We start from the raw sequence: 24,621 nt of genomic DNA on the forward strand, positions 1-24,621 counted from the left end.
CATAAGTAATGTAAAATGCAAAAACTGCCTTATGTTCAGTTTACATGTTTTCATACAATGTGTTGGGTGTTGATTATTATAGCTAAAAAATAAATAGCATCTGAATTTAGGCTAAAAGTCTAGGCTCATTTGTTAACCTTTAATGTTATAGTAATGTGCTGGCTCCATATAGTTTACAGCATTAGCAGATCTTTTTTTTAAAAATCCTTGCAAAATCCGAGACGTCAAAACCGTGGGAAGAACCGAACCGTCAGTTTTGTGTATCGTTACACCCCTAATATTTATCTTATGGATGTTCACATATTTCAAACAAAAAATCTGAACAAAAATTACAGTTTGAGGTATAAAACTCTAAAGTTGTTTTCTAGAAAAAAAACATATCAAATGGATTTTTTTGTGATTAATTAAACGTACATTAATGAACATTATGGCTCCACCTGTTCTTTTAAATTAAGGCCAAATCGAACAAAAGGATGGTATCTTGGTATCATGAATTGCCTTACGTCAGGAGTGAACTATAGCAACCTCAAGATGTCGTGATTTTAGCAAGTGGCAACTTTTTTTACTGAGCAAATCAATATCCTGACATTTACCTTCTGACACGGCCTCAAGTCAAACAGGCTTTTTTGCTATATAATGTGAATGCAAAATGTTAAATGTCTGAACATATAATGGGCAAGACAAGCCAGAGGAAATCGGTAGGCCAGCTACAGGATAGCGACGCCAGGCTTTAATGTGAGCTCTAGCCCGGGGAAACAATGCACTGCTCCCTTCATTAAGAAACAGCGGGTTATCAGTGGCCAATGAGACAGCTCTATCCGTGTTTTTGGCGGGGCTAGTGGAATTGTTTTGCACAATCTACTAAATGACAAAACATGATTGTTCCCACACAATGCACCTGAGGTACCTCGGTGTACCCACAAGAAACAAACATACAACAGAAAGTGACAGAGACGGACTCTCTGCAGCCAGAGATGGACTCTCTAACATACACGTTTCAAAACCTGGTTTGCAGCCTAAATATCTATAAACAGCAAGCTCCTGACACGAAGGCCGTTTCAAAAGGTAGAAGAGCAACATAAGTTAACGATATATATATTTATTCTTTTAGTATAGTGTGCAACAGCCAGGTCCCAAGTTAATTGATGGTATGTGCTTTGGCTAAAGCCATCAGCCGCATAATTACTTATTTTTTAAATATTGTGTTCAAGAGAAGAAATCCTTGTGAGAAACTAAAGAAATCTGCACCTAAATCTGTCCCCGCCCACTCCCATGAAGCACTACGACAAACGATTCAGTCCCCCGGTTTCACAGACAAGGCTTAAGCTATTTTAATGCATTAAAATGCATATTTGAGCTGTTTTAACTGAAAGCAACTTGCAGTGACATATCTTAAAATACAGTAATCGACATTTGAAGTGGATCAAAACCTTTCAAAGTTATACATGAATTTTGAACAATACCCGTTCTCATCTTAGGACAACTTTGATGAACTTTTATGATACACTTCAAATGTTGATGAACTTTTTTGTTCCATTTCAAATGTTGACTACTGTATGTCAGGGCCAATAGCTACGTTTACATGGATACTTTTTGCTTCAATCATTATTAATTCATTCCAAATTCTAAAAGCACTGAAGCTCTATTTTCCCTGGTGTACCACACATGACTCAAAGACACATCTATAAGAACCTTCTTACCCAATCAGAATTCCTTTGGAGTTGCGTATGAGACCGAAGAGCACCAGAAGGCAAATAAGCACATCAAACAGCAGCAGACCCAGGTAGCCCAGCCACCTAATGAGGACAACACATTAACATAATACATTTCAACCGCAGCAAATTCTACAGCATTAATGTCACTAACACTAACAGATCAGTTGTCTATTGTACATTTAAGTATATTAAGTAATACACTACCACATCCTTTATTCTGCAAGGATGCATTACATTTATCATTTATAATGTTACAATAGATTTCTATTTCAAATAAAATGTTGTTCTTTCTGAACTTTCATCAAAAAAATCCAAAAAAAGGTAATATTAACTGTTTACTGTATTTTTTTATCAAATAAATGCAGCATTGGTGACAGACCCCAAACTTTTGAACAGTAGTATATACCATATACCTAAACATTTTTTAAGTTTCATAAAAAATCTATTTAAATGCACATGCCCTAATGAAGATCTTTACATTTTTTGAAGCTTACTCGAGCAACTTTCCATCACGTAAAGGTGGCACCATTTGTAAAAAAAAACCTGTTAAGAAAATGAACATTTTGGGAATCCATACCCAACATGTTTTAGTTTTATAGGCTTATCCTGTTTTGGAAGCCTGTAATGAAACTTCTTTGACTTTTTTAGGTAAACTAACAGACCCCCACGGCAATTTCTTTCACAGAGAAATGTAAATGGTTGGCGGGAGGTGGAAAGAGACAGCGAGTGAGCAGAATACTAATTTCTATTCTCTCTGAGAATGCACTGTTCACAACCTTTGTGACAAAGAAATCCTTTGAGCATTTTTTTTCTCCCAATTTTTTTTTTGGGATGCTAAAAAGGTTTTACACAAACAAAGTACACTTCATAATGTGTCAACACCAACATTTCAGTTACTAATATAAGGAATCCCATATTTAAAGTTAATATTTGAGATAATTTCACCCCCAACACCCCACTGATATTTTTACAATTCTCTGATGCTGGTTTATGGTCATTTGACATGAATTTAAACTAATAACATATTTCATCTTTTTTAGTAAGTGTTTTTATTTTAAACAAACAAAAAGCAAGTTATTTTCCTTTATTAAAAATAACTAAATGTATAAATACTTGCATCTGGGTACTGAAATTTGTATTTTTTTTATTTTTTTAGTATTGACTCAGTACTGAAGTACCAGAAAGTTTGACATCCCTACAGATTTCTTTCACTGATCTCTTTCTGTGACAGATATGAATGTACGTACCTGTACCAGTCATATAGTTCAATCTGGGTTGCCAGATCCTCCAGGGAGAAGCTGAGATTGTTCCAAAAGGGAATGTCAGTCATCTGACGGACCAGCTCACCCCGCTGAGCCTGGAGTTTCTTTATGATGGACAGGTAGTCTGTATGCTTTGCATACTGGTCCTTTAGTAACCGAAGATTCTCATCCACAGTCTGGTTCTGAGCTGATGTACTTTCTGACACCTACAGAAACACATTTGCTTTATACGCTCTTTTCTCGTGAGCTAAGGATCAGTGTAACAACTAGGTAAGTCAGTGAGAATGTCAAGCTCTGGTGTGTTTTTGGGGGATGGAGAACCATTTAAACATAACCCAGTGTGCATCAGTGCCTCACCAGTCTGTGTATTCCTGACACGGTGCGGTTGGCATGGCGGAGGGAGTAAGTCAGTCGATTCACGCCGTCACAGGTCTCTCCGTTCCCGTAGAAACCAACAGCAATGCCGGCGCTGTAAGGACACAAAAAATTAAGGCCTTCAGTAAAGCCGTGGTAACCCTGAGGAATAGGTCAGTAATTTCTCAAACCCTGCACACAGAACATAACACAACTGAACAACACATGATATGAATGACCCATTAAATAATAGTTAAGGATCACAGATAATTCAGGATACTGATATACAGCAGTCATTCCTGACCCTTAAAAGGAAAGGCACTTAAAAAGATAGTCCACCCTAAAATTAAAAGTCTGTCAACATAGTAATAACCGTCATTCAGCTACTGGAAATACAACAAATGTGTTTATATATATACCACCGTTCAAAAGTTTGTGAAGTGTAAGATTTTTTTTTTGTGAGAAATTAGTACTTGTAAATGCATCGAAATTAGTGTTATTTTTTATGTTAATTGTGATTATTTTAACTCATTTTCTATGTAAAGCACTTGGAATTTCCATTGTGTATGAAATGTGCTATATTTAAATAAACTTGCCTTGCATATGTGAAATATTTCCATTTCAAATAAATGCTGTTCTTTTGAACTTTCTATTAATAAAAGAATCCTGAAAAATCATGGTTTCCACAAACATATTAAGCAGCACAACTGTTTTTAACATTGATATATCAGCCAACTTTTCATAACGGTGCGTCCCTACTTTGGTCCAAGGGGAGGTCCCTAAAATTTAGTACAATCTAAATGACTACTTGCTTACTTATTCATTTGTAGAGTTAACAAATAACAAAATGTTATCTGTGGCTTTATACAGAGATCCACACAGAGAAACATAGTGGTCAGATGGATATCACTCAGTGAAACTCAACACACCACTGACACCACAGACTGTTGGGCTACTACAACAGCGCTGGGAAAAGAGAGATGAAAACGAATCGATTGCGGTAACAGCTTTGACCGACGGGGAATCAGGTTACAAACACTCGCTGCCCCACAAACCCCCTGAGGCCGTTCACAGCAGCGTACTCCCAGCAGCGGATCACCCGCACCATCTGAACCAAAGATACAGATGACCATTAAAACATCTGACTTGAACTTGTTGCCTCTCCACCAGGTGGCACAACAGTATAACCTGCCAATGGGGCTTTTAATCCCCCTCATTCCCATTCCCCACCCTCTCTCGCTCAAGCATCTCACCCAACTCCATTGTAAAGCATTGAATGGCAGCTAATATCAGCAGCCACCCCGTTTACGTGGGTTCTGCGGCTAAACAAAGAGCTATTCACTGCAGGACAGGCCCACAGCTCTCAACTAGAGTACATTTAAGACACATTCCATGCGTTTGCCAGTCTTAGTCTTTGGCCTGTCCACGAAGCAAACAATAAGTTTTAAGATTTCACAATAACGTGGATTTGAAGGTCCTATTGTCAGTGAAGCACTGCGCAGGATGTCACTTGAGTTAAATCGAGTGACAGTCTCTTAAACTAGCTCAGTATTTTCTAAACAAGCAGTTGGGTGTGTTAAACTGATGCATGGTGTTTCGGTTTTATGCTCCAAGCGTTGACGTGTTTAGCCGGGGCGTGTTGCGGCACGAATGTGCAGATCAGGAAGCAGATGTCGCCTCGTCGTTTCCCACCGAGGCCACGATCATGTGACCCATTAGAGAGGGCTCAGTGGAGTTCCGAGCATTCCTAATACACTGCAAATCTGGTTGATAATCTGCAATAGCAAAGTTAACTAGATAAACAAATACACATTCTAAACTCTCATAGGTCATGAATGACTAGACCGTGATATGTGGGCCATTTGTTTGCTCAAATTATACTTGTGCGTTTACACAAAAACAAAAACTGTGCAATGACTTCACTAAGAAATTATTTGTTTGTAAGAATCAGAGGTTCATATTTGCTTAGTCATAACTGCTGCTCAGAGTAAAATATCAAGGAAAACAAAAAGTTAGCGTGGTGGTACAATGCTAGTTGATTGCACATGGAGTGGTACCAGAAAATTATCTGCACAATTTTGGACACTGTGTTTGAATCTCATAGCACTAGAAGCAAAAAAATCAAACCAATGGCATCTGAAAATAAGTGCTTGAACTTTTCTCAGAAGAGACATTTTTTGCAATGACTTAATTATGTATGAAGTCAGTTCTCCTCAAGAACAGGTGTACAGTCAGAGTTCACCACATCAATACGGATACTTTGTAAAACAACAGATACAAATGTCAAAGATGACACTTTCTGGTTCTCAAATATTAGTCATTCTAAAAATAAAAACATGTAAAATTATTTTGTTAACTGTTTTGACTTAAGTGTACTGTTGGCATTTTTCTTTAAAAATAAATGCCTCTTGGTTTTATATTTTGTTATATAAATGCAAAAAAGAAAAGGGCCTACTTTGGCTATATACCATGTTACTGTTTGATCATAATCATATACCATGGTGTTTAAATGATAACGTAAGGTACTTCAAAGAATACTATGGTATTACCATTGTAGAAGTGTCAATAAAACTTGAAGAAAAAGCAGAAGAGGGAAGCAGTGAGGTTTACAGGATCAGATAAATTCAACCATACAAGAGACATATCCGATAATAGTTATGGTGAGAGATGGAAAAGTGATTGTGGGCTCTAAGGCAAGATGTGACCCGAGGACATATCAATCAATGGTCCTGCAGCTGTGGCCTATGGTGAGCCGACATCACTGCTATCCTGTATTAATTAAAGTTCAGTCTGTTTGACTGTCTCTATTCTGAGCCTAAGCTCTCACGGGGCAATACAGACATACTGCAAACAAATAAATAACAAAAATAAGCCACGTGACTCATCAAAATCTATCCCAGAACTTTTTTTTTGTGTAACATATAGAATAAGTAATGACCTTTGAATGTTGATCGATGTGCATGGGGTTAAACGCTCCTTAGAGAATAACACTCCATTGACTGGGCAAATCACACTGAGCGATCTCATTACTTATGCTCGTTCTGGTGCACCCACCCCCTTAAAGCACAGCGTCCTGAATCAATGGGGATTTGGCTAAGTGGAGTGTCACACGGTTAAGACAAGACGGGATTGGTCACAATGTGCCTGAAGAGTGAGCGGCTTTTGGTGTTCTTCCCAAAACAAAAGGCTCTCATGTGCTGATTAATTTAAAAACAGTTTGAATCTCTATTCAATAGGGCAGGGGAAAAAAAATGTATGTCAATATTTTGCCACTGGCTCTATAAAGTCACAGAGCGGGGTCAGAGTCACAGGTTTGTCAGAGTGTCAGCAACACTCTGCTGATTCCATTGCTGAAGAGTTCCAAACTTCCACTGGCATTAATAACAACACAAAAACTGACAGTGACATGACGTGAAGGCCAAGTATGGTAACCCATACTCAGAATATGTCCTCTGCATTTAACCCATCCAAGTTAGTAGTAGTATTTGAGTTTATTGCCATTTCAGCATCACCGGCTATTACATAGCAGATACATATTAAACATTTAACAACATAATATCATAAGTACAACATAATGAACTTTGACAAAAATTTTTTTACAAAATGAATACAATTCTATAAAAGATTCTTTAAATGTAATGCGCTAAAAATTGTAAAAAAAAAAAAAAAAAATGGATCCATAAATAAGTCCTTAAAAGTTTGTCCTGATAAAAAGCGCTGTCTCATAACATAAAGAGCGGGCCGGGTATTGAAAGAATTCTCACTAACTTAAACACGTCTGTTTACCACATGAATGCAATGGCCATCAGACATCAGGCGTAGCGTCAGTACCGGCAGTTCACGGTAGTCAAGCTCGCATCAGCTGATCTACGTCTACCAGTAGGAATACGACGCCTATAAATACATAAGCTCCTTCAGTACTACCAACAGCTATCGCATTTCTCAGGAGTTAATTACCCTCCTCCATCCCCAGCTCCTCCTCTCATCAGTCAGGATTTGGCATTCTGATTCCCCTCGAATCAGAATAAATTCTCAAATTATGTTGTTTTCACAAATCGCACATAAGATTAACTTAACATAATGTTACATGATATGTTATTATTACATGATATTCACTATTTTCCCTAATTTTATACTGTCAGCAAGATATCACAAAAACATTCCTAATATTAAATGCATTGCCAAGCCCTACTGCCCAATTTTAGCTGAGACAGAATATCTTTCATATAAATGAAAAATGGAAGTTATAACTGAAATATACACAACCTAATCAGAATTTAATCAAACCTGGAATCAAGTGCTTGTGAATCAGAATGGAAAAAAGGAATTCTGCTATAATTAAATCACCTGTATATTTTACAGTGATGTAGAGCTTGACAGATCCATCATATTGAAGACATACAAATGTTGGATGGACAGATTATATGTTCCAGTCTCAGGCTCTTCAGAATTCCCAAATGAGCTGCTGTGATGCTATCAAAGTCTTTGAAGTGGCTTCAATGTCAAGTCATGAGCTGCTTAGCATAAACACTGTAAAGGTTTCAGAGTCTTGCTCTGGATTTCCATAATCTTTAGTTATGCAGCGCTACAGCTAAAATGTGCCTGAAGCTACAGATATCAGAAGTCCATGCATGAAACTTAGGTGCTGTGCATCTGAAATGAGTGATCCAGTCTGTTTCACACCAACTACATTCAAACTATCTGACAGAAATGTGGATCAAACTTTAATCATTGAAAACAAAGCAAATTCATGTCTCTTGACCTGCAAGCCTCTACTATATCAATTATGATTGAACAGTGTGCATTTGATGGGATTTCATCAAGACTAAATAATGCATGTGGTACAACAGAATCAAAATAGACGTCAAAGAAACACTCTTATGTAGGAGTAAATGCCAACAAAAGTAAAATCTTTAATTATATTACTGATTGGACGGTAGATGAATCTACAATAACATGCTTTAAATTCTGCTGTTTACGATCGCTCTGCGTCCTCATGAATCATTGATGCAGGACAGAGGATAGCATTTCTGCCACATTTTGTAAAACATTCTTGTACTTACTGGTTTCTATTTGAGCGCTCAATGTATCCACTAAGATTTCTTGTAAAGCTCTCAAAATATGTGCCTTCATCAGCAATTCTCAGGAGATTTCACCATACTTCCAAGAAAAACTTCATTAGTAACAGAATTAGCAGACATATTTAATACTCCATCCTATGGCATAAGTTAGCCTTCAGGTCGAGACTACAGATGGTATTTATTACAAGGTCTTCTTACTAAACAATCTGTTCCTGTATAGGCTGTCTATAACCACAGGTTGTACAGCAAAAGTGTCCACAGGACGGACGCCATGAGCTTGTTTCCTTCTCATGCATAAGTGATGAGTAGTCCATTGCAGAATCTGCACTTTTACACATTTATGTGCTGATTGTGGAGAAATATCTGCATAGTTTTGCAGAATAATCTCAAATATGGTAAGAGAGGACATTTGTATGACTGACATACAAAAGAATAACATGGAGAAAGCTGCAGAGCTTTCAGAGGAATTCTGAAGATGTCGTTATCATGCAGTGTTTATGTGGAACACTGTTTCTGTTGTCACTGTTACATCCTCCCGTATTTAGGGTAGAGGAGAAGGAACAGTTTTAAAATAAAAGATAAGGAAACCAAATAAATTAATCAAATTTATGTTGCAGAGCTCCCGTCCCAGCACTTTTCAATAAGCACCAACATTTTCCAAATCAACAAAGTTAAGGAACATAGTAATCTACTTAAGTTAACTAAATAACCTAAAATAAAGACACAGTACTAAACATAACTCCCTCTCTAACTATAAACAAGAGAAAAAGACAACTAAATAAAATGGAGCCCACCTCCCTACAGTTTCCTTAAATGTCAATAATCAACAAAGAAAGAAACAAACTCAGGGATAAAATTAATTTCCAATTAACAATCAGTGCAACAAATCTCCTTTGTCTCACACAAAACTAAAATACCATACACAAACACAAAAGAAATTTAACAAAGGTTTGGAACAGGAGAAAGGGACCCGACAAAAATCCAGCCTCACGTCTCCACAGCAGTCCAAACCTGGTTGGCTTTTGTATGAGAGCACACGAGCGCCAGTCATAATCTCTGATTAACATCAATTGTCGCTTCTCATTCTAGTAGAGCGGAAACAAAGTAGACAAACAGGAATAAACACATTTACAAGATTACATTCTAAGACAACTATGTCATCCAGTTATGCTGCACAATTTGGAATGTTAGCCTTATGCATCAACATCGGGAACGTCGCCAGTGCATTTCACATCCCATAGTCTAGAATTGAAAACTGTAGGAAATTATTTAAGAAATACATTTCTGAAGCTCTTGGCATTAAAGGAGGTTGCCATTGCCATTAGCCTTTCAAAAGATGAAGCTTGTTCACATTAGCAGAACAGACTCTATCCACACAAGTCTTTGAAGTGGGCCAATGGAAAAGAATCCGGCTTAGTAATACTATTCACTTTGCAATCGCCTGTTGAAAAATGAAAGGTTGGATCTGATTTTGGGACTAATAAGCAAGGTGAGCCCCAGGGACTTTCACTAGGTGTTGTGAAATAATTTTGGAGTAAATACTCAACTTTATTAGGATTAATGGGCAGGCTCTTACCTACATCAATATCATGAACAAGAACATTAGTCTGACTCGGAACTTTAGAAAATAAATTAGGATATTCTCTGTTCAGTTTCCACACTTCACTAAGTTTTTGTTCAGGAAGATAAGACAGGTAATACAGTCAATCCATCGTCTTCAGGAATGTAAACGGTGGGAAGAACAGCAGACATAACAGGTAAAACTTTACTCGAGTAGCTTTAAACGTAAAGTTTCTTCCAATACTTTAAGTGTACCACTTAAAAGTGAGATTGAAGCCAGCCTAAAGCATTACTGACTGCAGGCACATATTATGAGAATATTAATATCATATTATGAGAAATCCTGAGTCATGTCCCTCGCAGGTGTGATGATTATTAATGGTGTTTGTGTTGAAAACGAGCTCATCTTCCTCCTCGTGGGGGGGGGGGGAAGTCAGCAGGGAGCCTGTTCTTCGTATTTCTACTTCCACAGGACCAGATGTGCATGGATAGACTATCACAGAAGGGAAGATGCTTGCTCTACATGCACACTCACAGCAGAGAGAGAGAGAGAGAGAGAGAGAGTGAGAGAGTGAGAGAGAGTGAGAGAGTGAGAGAGTGAGAGAGTGAGAGAGTGAGAGAGTGAGAGAGTGAGAGAGTGAGAGAGTGAGAGAGTGAGAGAGAGAGAGAGTGAGAGAGAGAGAGAGAGAGAGAGAGAGAGAGAGAGAGAGAGAGAGAGAGAGAGAGAGTGAGAGTGAGAGTGAGAGTGAGAGTGAGAGTGAGAGTGAGAGTGAGAGAGAGAGAGAGAGAGAGAGAGAGAGAGAGAGAGAGAGAGACTAGTTTCCATAACTGATATAGCAAGAGAATGGATTGAGTGCGAGACTGACAGAGCGAGACACTCTTGGTGAGTAGGTAGAGAAAGTGAGAGGATGTGTGAGACTAGCTCTTCATGGATAAAATTAGGCCCACATGAAATGCATAATTTCCCCTCTTAAAATACAACACACAACAACAACCACAACAACAAAAAAACACCACAAAAAACCCAGCAATCCAAAACAAAAAACAAACTGTGTTATGTTATATGTTGTGTGTTGTTATATGTTGTGAGTTATGTCATACGTTATGTGTTATATGTTGTGTTATGTTATAAGTTATATGTTGTGAGCTGTTATATGTTGTGAGCTTAGTTATACGTTATGCGTTAATTGTCGAGAGTTATACGTTATGTTATAAGTTATGTTGTTATGTTTTGTATATTTTTTTTAAATGTGCACTGATAAATCAATCCAAATAAGACCAAGATGTGTAATTGTGTATTAAGTATGTATTAGGGCGCATTTTGCTTCCATGGTGGCTTTGAAGAATATATGAAGAGACAGCAACACTCCTTTGTCTTTTTGACTTGTCTTTGAGCTCTTTATAACTTCAAAGCTGGGAGGAAAAAATGGACCATGTATTAAAGACAGAATTTACTGCTTGGTGTGCAAGTCATAGTGACTATAAAGTTCTCACCTGTCATCTTGCTTGACAGCTATGAACATGAACTGAAGGAGAGAGACCCATAAAACCACACAGCAGGCCCTCTCTCATACCTACACAATCACAGGCGGACTCCCTGTAGAGCTGGCGCACGTTAACATGGACAAAACATGAGGAGCTGTCATGAGATACGGCGGGGTGGGGGTGCGGGGTTCCGGTGCGTAAGGGTGGTGGTCTTTTTTTTTGTGAGTACACAAGTTAGGCGCTGCCGGGAAAGACATTGCCATAGCAACAGGCCGGATAATAGTCAAGCCTCAACTTTCCCACCAACATCTTTTTATTTGCATTGTCCGTCCGTTTCGCTTTCGAACATCATCATAACAAAAGCCAGCATTACTAATGCAATCCGTTTATGAATCCTTCTAGTGGTTTGCATTCGCTCAAAGAAACGTCTTGACATCTTGAATTTTAATGGATTATAACACACTTTAAATAAAACAGCAGCACAACGGTTGATTTAGAAGACATTGAAGGAAAACTATAGTGAAGGACAGCAGAAACACTCTTTGTGATGGCATGTAGCAACAGCCCTAGAGAGAATGTTGTATTTGAAGTAATGACTTTCTCATGCACAAACCCAAGTTATTCTGCAGCTCAGCACTTTGTCATCAGCGACACAATACACTAGGAATAGCCAATAGCAAACAGTCAATGTTTCGCCTCAGCAAATTTACCAACCAATCAACAGACATCTCGTGATTAATCCAAGCGATCCAACACTAGTGTGTGGAGGGACTCAGAGGGGATTCAAGACTCCAGAAAAAGTCAAACATGCATTTTTCTCAATTTGCATTAAAAATTAAATTCTTATTTCGATGAGATCCAAATGACCTTGACAAGATCATGAAAAGTCACCTAACAAATCATCAAAATTAAGATATTGGTGTTGCACCAGAGAATTTAACATAATTGACATTAATCTACAAATAAATTATAAATGTCACAACATTATAATGTACAGAATGAAAAATGGAAATTCATTTACGATTACATTTAACAGTATTACAAAATTATTAGTGTCCTAGAAAATTTATTTTGGGTAGCAGAACTTTCAATGCACCCCTACTGTTTATTGTTAGTATTATAGTCTGACTTTTCAGGTCTTTTTCAAACCCTGGGAACCACACAAGACAAAAAAATTAAGCATGCCATGGCAGAGAAATGGTCTGAAGAGAATCTTGCTAAGCATGCAGGTTCAAGTTCAGCTACCTGAATAACAAATTGAATGTGTGGTGGAGATTTTAAACAGAATATTAAATTAACCATGTTTTTAACATCTAACCACAAAGATATGAATTATACTAACATCTCGTGATAAGTTCTAACACTTCCTTTGGTCCTTTGTCTGAAGATGACTAAAACTTCCATTCCTGATTCTAACAATAAATCTAAATTGAGCTTACTTCCTTTTTCTTTTAGGATGTAGCCATCAGACAAACTCTAACCTCCTAGCTTTTGACTTAACTTTTGATAACTTTGGTCAAAAGGAACATTGAAATTGGACTAACCGTTATAATGTGAAATGAGTGATTAAAATATTAACCCCTCACAATGTTTTTGATGATATAGGATATTTTGCTGATGTTACTAACAAAAGTTAATGAAAGGGGGGACTTGCTTTAACCATTTAACCAATCATGATGATGGAGAGCGTGATATGTTAGTCAAGATGATTCTGTTTTGAGATGTTTGGGATGTCAAGAGCTATAGATTATAAAGGTTATTGTGTGTCGACGGTAGACGCCCCAGATATTAAGTGTCGACGGTAGATGCTTGAGTGTCGATGTGTAGACGCCCCAGATATTTATTAAGTGTCGACGGTAGACGCTTGGGTGATGACTGGGCACCCCAAATAAATTTATTTAAAATAATTAGGTTCAAGGTACGCAGTTAGGTTTAGGAAATCCACAACAATTGGCTCATGGATATACTAAAACTTTGATGCTATTAATCTGACAAACTTCGGCAAATCCAGACGTACTGAACAACAAAATCTGGGCTGTTAATCCATTAAATTGCATAAAGCCAGCCAATCATTTTTGCGTCCAATTTGCATCAGACTACCTCCAAAATCGGCAGTGACAGATATCATTCTGAATAAACGGATATCGGCGCATCCCTAAATTAAACCCACGCTTGCAGCAAATAAACTGCAGAGATTAGTGCAGAAATTAATTCCCTTCCCGAAATGAAACCCTGCAGCCCGTCAGATAATGCAACACGTATTTTACACTCCAACAGGATGGGTTTTTTCCAGTTGGGGAACATTTGATAAAAGCATCTCAATTGAGACCAAACTAAGTGAGCAGTGACTTCATGCGTCATCTTCTACCTGAATATGACGCAGACAGACCGTATATGAGGAAAAATGCATTCAGACTGACCTGCAGACGAGGGTGGCGATGATGACGCACCAGGCGGTGCAGCAGCAATCTGCGTTCGGCTGCTCGTCGCTCTTCTTACGGCGACAACAAAGCCAGCAGGAGTAGATGAGGAGGAAGAGGAGGTCCAAAGCCAAGCATGCCAGAGCTACACTGCCCAGCAGCAGGACGGACTGCAAGAGGAGAAGAGAAAATAATCTTAGAGTTGGGGAAATTTTGCATACATATTATTCAATACAAGAGCCATTCTCTACGAAAGTCAACTGTTGGCAATGAACCTTCAATTTTGGAACATTCAACTCAAAGTAAACATTTTTTTTCATGCATACGCTAACCTATGCGTAAAATTAGCATGATGCAAATTTCTTCAGTAGCGATTTTTCGATCCCATGCATAAACTGTACACTCAGTTTGTGTATGCGCCTTGAACTTTCTTGCTAGCGACACTGGCCCGGGCTGTTTTTTCACAGTTGAAAAAAAAACAGAAGAGATGAGAAAAAAACGGAAACTAGGCGCAACAACAAAAGACGCATGTGCTGACGAGCGCTTGGGTGAGGGGTTTAAGAGACACCACGCAACTCTAGTTAAAATTAATACAAGGACATTTTTTCCAAGGACATAACAGAGAAATAGTGCAGACATTTGCAAAAAAAAAAAAAAAATTATATATATATATATATATATATATATATATATATAGTTACCATCCTTATTGTATGTTTGCTGATTATATGTCATAAATGAAAAAATAAATAAATAAATAATAGTGCAGACACTGGACACACATGAAATATTCTAGTGTGTGTGTGCCGACCGCTTGTTCTCGCACACACTACCAAATATAGTATACTTTAATACACTACGTGATCAGCTGTACCAAAGTGCTCTTAACTGAAGTATAAACCCTGATCCAAATCCACTGTCCGCTATCTTTGGAGTACCATCTAAAATTTACTTTCCAGCATCACTGAAAAATTTTCAGACCTTCACAACTTCATTAGCAAGATGTCTCATTATTGGAAGTGGAAGCCTGTGTCACCACCTACATTTAACTTTCCTCGCCAGCGTTTAAAAAACAAAAAAGTTGTCAGCCACCGGTAGCGTTTTTGATCATTTTTACAAAAATGTTATGACCCCCAGAACATTTTGTTGTATATCTGAACATGCAGTGCATCAAAAGAAAGAACAGAGCCTCTGCTTTTAAACAAATCCACTTTTTGTTCTGTCTTCATACTTTTATCAACACTTGAATGTTGGGTAAGTATACATTTAAAAAAAAAAAAAAACTACAATGTACATAAGCAATGGTTTTATCACTTGTTTCAGCTCCTTTTCTGCCTGCGTTTTGTCCCAGACAATCTCTACTCTTTCAAAAGATGTGTTATTGCAAACAGTCGAAACAAGTAAAAATTCCATCAATGACAGGGAAGCGTTTTCTCAAATTATGGAAAATTCTGTCAATAGCAGGGAAAGAGTTAATATGTTTATTAAGGAGGTACTTACTTGTATTAATTTTTTTTTTACATGATCCTTAAAGACTTTCGATATGATAGGCTTACTCTACAAACAGTTAAGCTGGGCACCACCTTTTCTTCCACCCCTTTTTTATTTTCATTTTCTATTTAATCATTTATTTTTTAATGATGTATGTGTATTTATGTATTATATTGTTATGATTCTTTTATTTATTGTTAGGTATTTTATCTTACCGTTTTATTGTACTGTCTGTTTTATTGTATTATAAAACACTACAATAATTATAATTTTGTTTTTTTTGTTAGTCAGGGTAATAATTTTGTGGAGTTTGAACTTGTGACGAATGGGTTTGATATGTACACTTTTCCTGTGTAAATAAATCCAATAAAGAAAAAAAAAACCCTGAAGTATACTTCAGGCTTTAGTGTCCAAAGCTAATAATACACTATTTTTACATCTAATGTTGTAAAAATACAGGAAAATAGTGTGCCTTGATATAGTTCATAAACGTAAAAAAAGGCAATATGTTGCAACAAATAAATTATCTAATTTGTTGAACCAACCAAGTTTGTGTTAGATTTCTTTGCAGTTGTTCATTTCTGTTTTGATTCTCTTGAGTTCAGAATATGACTAAGACAACTCATAGGCACCTTGAAACACTTGAAACGACGTCTGTGTGGGTTGCTCTAAGCCGAGTCTCCCGCTGAAAATCACGGGACAAATAACCTGCAGGGGAAGTTTTGTGTATAATGAGGTCAGCGCTATTCTCGGTTAAGACACACACTTTGCTCTGACAATCTTGTTGTGACAACCACACAGGGATTAAGCACTTTAAGATCATCCGCACTCAAATTCCTCAAAAACTGACCCAATTCTGGTCGCGCCTGATTACCCGGGGAATCGGTCAAATGGAGACACCCATGATGGGTTTGGCTTGGTATCCAATCAGTTAATCTGCACAGACTCACTGAACCCCTCGTCAAATATAATCATTTCAAATCTCCCAAATCAAGTAGTTTCCATACGGCTTTCAACCTGTGCCAAGTGTCCGTCAACCTCACAGTGTGTGATCACAGGAGAGCTGGGAAAGCCATTGTGTCGGTTCAAAAGGGGCCCAGCAAGTCAGACTGGAAAAGCGAGCAGGTCTTAAAAGCACAGTCTGTAATACTTAAAGGGCATCATTGCTCAGTGCATTTACTTTAAAACACAAAGCCTGATTGTTCATCTCAAGGTAATTCCTTAGGCGTATTAGGCTTGGATGAGTCTGGTGAATTTGGTCTAGACTAGAGTATGCAGGTATATCAGACGCCCATGAAACAAAGTTGCGTTTACATTGTACCAGACTGCCATAATGACACCTTCCGAGGAAGAACTAGTTGCTGGAAGTTGTGGCTTAACAATTGTGTTATTGAGTTTTGAAAATGAAAACGTTTAAGAGTTTTGTTTTAGGCAGCTGTTAACAAGATAAAAAACAAAGATATATATGAATAACCATTTCATTTTGTCTAATGTCCGTGAAACAATCGGTATTTGGTACTTTTGGGTGAAGGGACATTTTGAACAATGTTTACACATACACTACCATTAACATTTGGGGTCTCAGGGCCAGCAAAAGCTGTCTGTAGGATTTACTGTTTTTTGTTTAGTTTTTTTAAAGAAAAATCAGCAAGGATTCCTAAAATTGTTTAAAAGTGACAGTTGAGACTCAAAATCTATTTTAATAAATGCAGCCTTGGTGAGCATAAGAGACAAAAAAAATTAAAAAATTCCTACCAACCCCAATTTTTTTTAATTTTAGTGTATTTTCAACTCATTTATTTGTCACTGTCATTGCTGCAGCTGTTTGAAGGAGCTACGACATTGCACACTGGTCTATTATTGTGGCATCATTAAATTCAGCTCCATCCGGACACTGGCTGGTTATTTTACTTGTCAGTCATTCTGCCTTTTCCAGATTAAGTGGACTGTTTCCAGCCAGGATATGGTACAATGTGCACCAGACTGATAAAAGTCTGCCTCACCATTAGATTAATAATTATATCAATTACAACACTTCACCAGTTAAAATTTGAGCTCGGGTAATGCAACAGAATAACAAGTAGCCTATGCTTCACAGCTCTTCTTTACTAGACATAAGCCATGTTAATTAGGTTACCTCAAGTAACACGCTCTGCACTCAAAACCAAGGATCAGTCACGATGGTCGACCAGCTGATGGGTCTTTGGCCATTGCAGAAAGTTAAAAATATCAATACATCAATACAAATTCAAGACCACTAGATTACATTTTCAGAATGTCTATTACTTCATTACGTTTTGACTGACGTGAGAACCATGGGAAATTATTTCCAAAAAACAAGACAACTGAGTCCCTGCAAGCAAATGTTAAACCCTGATCTAATTTTAGAAGCACAATTAAGCCTTGTACTGTATTGACTGTGAAAACCACTCGTCCAAAACCACAATGCCCACTATTCACAGTGGCACTTCAAGAAAAATGAATCTTCTGTGAGGCCCTCTGTCTGTTTTTGAACAGTGAAGGTTATGCCGACTGGCAACACTTGCCAACACGCATGCGTGTTTCTCGGATTAATTGCTAAGTTTCACCATCAATTCGGTACTTGCCTGCTGTTATCTAAGTGCACACACAAACATATATGAAGCGCAAACAAAGAGAGGCACATTTCAGATAGGAAGAGAACAGCGAATTGATTCCTCTTTTGAATCTCCATAAACAGTTGCGAAAGAAATCGGATGTGTATCATTGTATTGGATCAGTGCATTCACTCTTAAAGTGACAGCAGCCTATAAATACCTGCTACTGTCCAAGTCATTAATGTGAAATCAAACAACAAAACAAAGATTATTATTATTATTATTATAATTTCCATCTACACTGAATTTATACAGTGAACTCTATTGTGTTATTTTTCATTTAGGCCTAATTATTACATGTCCGTAGTCGAATACAATACAGTCAGACCTTACTTTGTTTGCAACTTTGATATATTGCATTTATCAATGCTATTATTTAGTGTATTTGTTCTTATTTTTTACTGACTGTTCACGTGCCTTTAATAATATTTGAACTATATTAGTTAGGCTAGTAGTTTTTGCTATCGTATCGAAGTACTTAAAGTGTGCTTTAAGTAATAAATGGAAAGCAAAGTTACATTTCAAGTCAGACTCAAACTCAAAACCATCCAATACAACAATAGGTAATTTGAGGCAGGAATTCATCGGAGACAAATGAGGTGTGAATGATGATGATGATGATGGGCGAAATGACGACTCAGGATGAGGAAATCTGTGCCAGCACCATCTGGCAGAATGGCCAGTAAGCACTCTTGATATGATTAATCAGTGCTTAAATACTCTCATTTACAAAGAATAACAGCTCTAACCAGAATGGCATAGCTGACAACCTCTGATAATGTGTTTGGAAAATGTGATTAACAGCCTTTGCGCCTATGATCTCAGCGTTTTGGCAGAATGCTGTGGCTTTATAAACCTACAATGCAATCGAATAATCAGCACTAGTAGAAGATGGTAGAATAAACAGAGATTTGGAGGTCAGTCAATTTATCAACTACTAAATTGGTTTCAAACAAGAAAACCAAGTTTCAAATAAGAAAAAAGTAGCACAAACAGTAGAGGATGGTACTTGCAACACCAAAGTCATGGGTTCGATTCCCAGGGAATGCATTAAACTGATCAAATGTGTACATTGAATACAATGCAAGTTGCTTTGAATAAATGCATTTGCCAAATGTGTAAATGCAAATTTAACATGATCTACATGTTTTCAAGAGGTCTCCTTGCCGAATAGACGTTTGAAACACAACTGGTCTTTGCCAACGACTCATGATCGCGTTTTCCTTTGAGAACTTGTGCCAAGGAGGTCACTGCAATTACAGAGATTTCAATCCTGCAACATTTCTCCTTTTGCTGCTAACAGGAAAAGACCCAGACTCAGCTTTTCCAAACAGACGGTAATCTTCAGCAGATTATCTTAATGGATCTCCTCTTTCCATATGCTGATTCAGGACGCAGCACAGAGAAAGACCCTGCGGAGCGATACCACTGCCCAAGAACAACAGCAGCATTTCAAACACAAGGTCACTTTGCTGAAATGTGCTCCTGGCTCTAGGCTATCCTCCTGATATTTGCAAAATATGCACCACCCTTTATTCTGTTACGTTTCAGAGAAAATAGATTTTCGCCATATATGGAATCTCACTGTGCTCTACTAGGAAAAGACAATTTTTTAATTTTATTTACTATTTAAATTACGTTCACCACTATAGAACCATAGTTCATCCTGAGACGAGAGTTCAAGAGATTTCCACGACGCATGCGCGAGAACTGAGAAGAGGACGTTCTTCTTCTAATACTTCTTGTTCAGTTCTCGTGCATGCGTCGTGGAAATCTCTTGAACTCTCGTCTCAGGCCCACAAGGAAGAAACTGAATAGTCGAATAAAGTCGTTATTTATGTTTTTTTTTCTCGGAAAAAAAGTATTCTCATCGCTTTATAAACTTATAGTTGAGCCACTGTAGGCACATGGATTATTTATGTGTAAACATGTTCTTTAATGTCTTTCTGGGCCGTCAAGTTTCATTCCCTTAGGCAGCCTATGTAGCAGTGATCCACCTCTCAGATTTAATCAAAAATATCTTCATTTGTGTTCCGAAGATGAACGAAGGTCTTACGGGGTTGGTACAGCATGGGGGTGAGTAATTAATGACTTAATTTTCATTTTTGGGTGAACTAACCCTTTAAGCTTCCGGTTTGAAATATAACTTAGTTTCCCAAAAAAAGCATCTTTGTAGGTGGTGTGGTACAGATGTTGGTTACAGAAACCATGCAAGGTGCACATTTTATTCATGCTGCTAAGTCTAAAAGACAAAATTCATGAGACTACTTCTGACTATTCTACGGACAGCCCTAGTTTTAAATAGGAAATGAGAAAGAAAATATAAATTAATCTCATTTAAATTTTACATTTGAATATTCTAAATGTAATATTAGGTAGACAAAAAGAGATATGCACAAAGCTAAACACGCCTTAATTTAACACAAAGTAAAAATGCTTGAGTTTATACAGTTGTGGTCAGAATTAATGGCACCCCTGGTAAATAATACAGCATATCAAAAATGGCTGTAAAAAAAAAATTCTGCATTGTTTATCCTTCTGATCTTTTATTCAAACAAAAAATATGCAAATATCTAACCTTTCATTGAAATAATATAAGTTAAAGGTCACATTATGAAATAAATGTTTTTCTCCAAAACACGTTGGCCACAATTTGTTCCTTCTGAAAAAGCAAAGCAGTTTATTTTAATTTTTAAGCAAATCAAACACTCTAAAAAGAAAAATGTTGTTGTCCTTAAAGCCCGAACTGTAAATGTTGATATCCCAAAGCATCGCTTTCAACTGATTTGATTTTCCTCAGGGAGTGATATAGCTTCCACATTGTCATGGAAAAGAGTTAGGCTCTTTTCATTTGCTGTTGGAGCAGCATGGGGCAAAATCTGGGTCAGAGATTTCTTTGGGAAACCAAGAGTAATCTGGGGAGGGGTTAGAAACACTTTCAGAGAGGATGCTAAAAGCATTTCAGCCTTTGAAGGCAGACTGGAGGCAATAAACTATCCCACACACATGCACAGGAAGTCAGTAGTTAACACCTAACTGCAAATGTAAACTGTAAAAGAAAAAGCCACGCAGATCAGATTTGGAGTCAAACCAAAGCAGAGACATTAATATTTCAAATAGGATTGTGTTTACATCGTTCCATGAATGGCTTCCCTCACAAATCCTTCATAACCAGCCAACCACGTGATGAATTTATTGGCAGTAAGCCACAATGAGAGACAGCTTGTGTTTCCAGCCTGGCCTGACGACAGTACGGCCTCGTCAGTCTGTGTCGCAACATGCAAACACGCTGACAAAACAGATTAGCAGCATCCCTGCTCTCGCTTCCTGTGCGCCCGACGACATCCCTGAGAAGGACGCGCTAGAATGACTAAAAGGATTCAACAAATGATCCAGCGATACTATTGTCAAAAATGGAAATGCTTCCAGTGCTCCCCTCACGACATGAAGAGGCCCGTCACGAATTTCTCCAACCTCCCCCACAGCCAGCCTGGGGAGTGGGTGTGGGAAAGCATGTAGGGGTTGTGTTTTTCAAATTTCCACTTCAAGCCGTGCTCAACCCCACATTCCCATTACAAGAAATTTTTAACAACCATGCTCTGATGTTTTTAATAAAATAGTGGTGAAAACTGTTGAAATCAAAATTATTTTAGTCCACATCTGTTAGGTTGTAAGTCAAATTCAAGTGAGAACAGAATTCACATACATTTTACAATCTTTCTCTTCTGGCAAAACTGGCCAAAAATATGAACGATTCTTCTAGCACACATACTCTCGGGAAAAAAAGCTGTCAATAGGGTGGTACCCTTTCAAAAGGTTCTAAAATGGACTATTAAGGTACTAATGTGTACATTTTAGGCACCAATATGTAGGCTACACTTTAGTAAGCTGAGCAATTTTATCGGTTCTGCGATATAAATCGATATTTTTTTCCCAAGAAAGTATCTATTTTTTAAGCCGCGAGTATCGATACATAAGTCCCATTCAAATCCCCCGTGTTTACCCCCTTCGCTTTAAAGCTCGGACGTTTTCGGTTCTGCTGTCGGTACGGGAGAAAATAGAAAATACACGTAGGCTACTATTTATTATTGATATAAAGACCTAATCTTGAACATGTTTATCTCGCCAGCCAGTTCTATATATAATAATATTAAATTATAATAATATTGTCTGTGATGCAATTTTGCTATTCGCAGTCCAGAAGAGAGAGATCTCTCACGCGGAGCAACAGCGCGCACAACACACAGCCCCGCTTAATGACTGACAATGAGGACAGAACTAAACATTCAAACGTGGTTAAACTTTAGATCTGGGATAATATTCTAATTTTATTTTAGATTTCGGCTTTCAGAGATTATAAAAAGAAGATATTTGAGATGAAACCAAACTAACTGCATTATGTCTAGAGCAAATTCCTTCCCTTCACAGCGATGCGCTGTCATTTCTTCCTAAAACCCAAACGTACCGTCAGAATCAGCACGATCGGTGATTGTTGTAAAATGCAGTCTCTACTGTTGCTAAATTGCGGACGCGTTTAATCATTAAAAGAGCTATTAAAAAGCACAAACATCTGCGCAAGAGACGCTGTTCACAAGGCGACGCGCGCTCTGAAATGGACTGCAAGAAAAGTATAGGCTACTTAACTTTGGGCTTCATTTGCGCATCTAAACTATCAAATATACATAATAATATAAAAATGACCAGCTCTGAGATTCACTCAGTTTATTCTGAGTGAATCTCAGAATAAACAGTTTATTCACTTAAATAGTTTATGTCTTAAATGGACTTTAATAGTTAGGAGAAAATGATGGTGAATCAGTCACCTATTAGATCTGCACTCGGTCTTAAAGGGGCAGCGTCTAATAAATCTGCGGACGATTGAGCCGTTAATGTGAATCAAACAACAAAAGGCAGAGAAAATCACCTCACAGCTCTTGAATGAATAACTTAAACTTGTCCAGTCAGAGACATATATTGTGTAAATCAAGTTTTTAGTTTTCAGTTCAAATAATTCAATCCAAGTAAATGGAAAACTCACAAGATGTCACCAAAATCACTCTGTCCCCTTTAAATCTTTCAGAAAATGATGTAAGTGTATCGTATTATATCGAATCGTATCGTCAGCTGAATATCGTGATATATATCGTATCGTGAGCTGAATATCGTGTATCGTATCGTATCGTGAGATTAGTGTATCACTACAGCCCTACACTTTAGGTAATAATATGCACCCTTTATGGCAGAGGTGTCCAATCCTGCTCCTGTAGGGACACTGTCTAGCAGAATTTGGTTTTCAACCCAATTAAACACACCTGAATCAAGGTAAACAAGATCTTCAGGATTACTAGAATTTTCCAAGCAGGTATTTTGGGACAAGTTGGAGCTAAACTCTGCGGGACATTGGCCCTGCAGGACCATGATTGGACACGCCTGCTTTAGGGGTAAATAAGGTACAAAGGTGAGTACTGCCCAGGGACAGCTTTTGCACATTTTTTCGTTCACAAGGGTTAATTTTGTCACATAATAGGTTTCTAGATGAGAAATGTCTTATCCCTCTTATTATAAATACAATCTCTTTCAAACTATCACTAACAAGAGGCAAATTATGGTTTGTTTGATTACATCGATTATGCACTGTTTATGTTCATTCAGTTCATCCAAAATCCTCCGGCTCTCCGTAAGTAAACTAAACTCGTCATTATGAATTTGGTTAATTCATCGCGGGTTTGTCGAGAATCCGGTAGTGAGTCCTGAAAATGAGTTTGGTTAAAGGTTAAGCTTGTAAAAAAACAAAATTCTATATGAACTAAGACTAAATAAATAAATAGAAATGAACACTAATAGAAAGGACAAAACTGCATTTGCTGTTTGTACTCCTTTAATTTAAAGTGTAAGCTGAACCCATTGAGAATAGCTTGTCTTTACAAAATCAAATCAAATCGCAATATCTGTCCGAAAAAAATCGCAATTAGATATTTTTCCCAAATCTCACAGTCCTAACATGAACGCAACCATACTAAGTGGCACTGCCATACTATCCATTATGAGTTTCATATTTATATTTTCATAGTCAAAATGAAATAACACCAAGTCTATTTACTCTTAACTTGTTCACATACCCATTCATAACTGAAATCATATACCGTACTATACGAGATTTCCCAAACTACATTTAGGTTAATCAACTTGTGGCAGACAACCCAATGGCGGCACACTCCAGTTAGCGTTGTGTGCCCTCCTCATCCGCTGGCAGGTCTGTCCTCACCCAAAAAACCCCAGAGCTCCAGTCTCATCCATCATCCAGCTGACTGGACCCCCCCCCTTCACAGCTTGGCTTTCATCCACGACAATTCGTGAGAAGCACTGCTCAAACTCCCACAGTCCTGGCCTTTGTAAACATGCGACACATGCTTCTCTCAATGCAATACCCACTGATGGCCAATGACAATTGTTGGTGGATGGGAAAGGGTGAGGTTCAACTAGAATATTAGACATTGATTCAGTGCACTTGGGTTCACAAACAGAATGGTGGCCACAAATATTTAAGAGTTATCGGCCAATATGAAAGATATTTTTCATTTATCTTTATCGATTGTTATACTTCATTTAATCTGGCC

General features: G+C 37.7%; 2 protein-coding genes across 3 annotated transcripts in view; one reads left to right on the top strand and one right to left on the bottom strand.

Annotated features, from left to right (window-relative positions):
- The window catches only part of eif3ba (eukaryotic translation initiation factor 3, subunit Ba), a 220,829-nt gene that overhangs the window by 162,514 nt on the left and 33,694 nt on the right, over nt 1–24,621 (top strand). The window lies entirely within an intron of this gene.
- Nucleotides 1–24,621, bottom strand: part of ttyh3a (tweety family member 3a) — a 68,301-nt gene that overhangs the window by 33,781 nt on the left and 9,899 nt on the right. For both annotated transcript variants that reach the window (XM_077213338.1, XM_077213337.1), the window contains exons 3-6: nt 13,878–14,047; nt 3,335–3,446; nt 2,963–3,183; nt 1,701–1,796 (exon numbers count right to left, since the gene is read on the bottom strand). In XM_077213338.1, coding sequence (XP_077069453.1) covers nt 1,701–1,796; nt 2,963–3,183; nt 3,335–3,446; nt 13,878–14,047 — 599 coding nt within the window. The remainder of the gene's footprint in view (nt 1–1,700; nt 1,797–2,962; nt 3,184–3,334; nt 3,447–13,877; nt 14,048–24,621) is intronic.

This window comes from Siphateles boraxobius, unplaced genomic scaffold, assembly GCF_051911475.1.
Source record: "Siphateles boraxobius isolate OS27281-9 unplaced genomic scaffold, OSU_SipBor_1 66, whole genome shotgun sequence".
Lineage (NCBI taxonomy): Eukaryota > Metazoa > Chordata > Actinopteri > Cypriniformes > Leuciscidae > Siphateles > Siphateles boraxobius.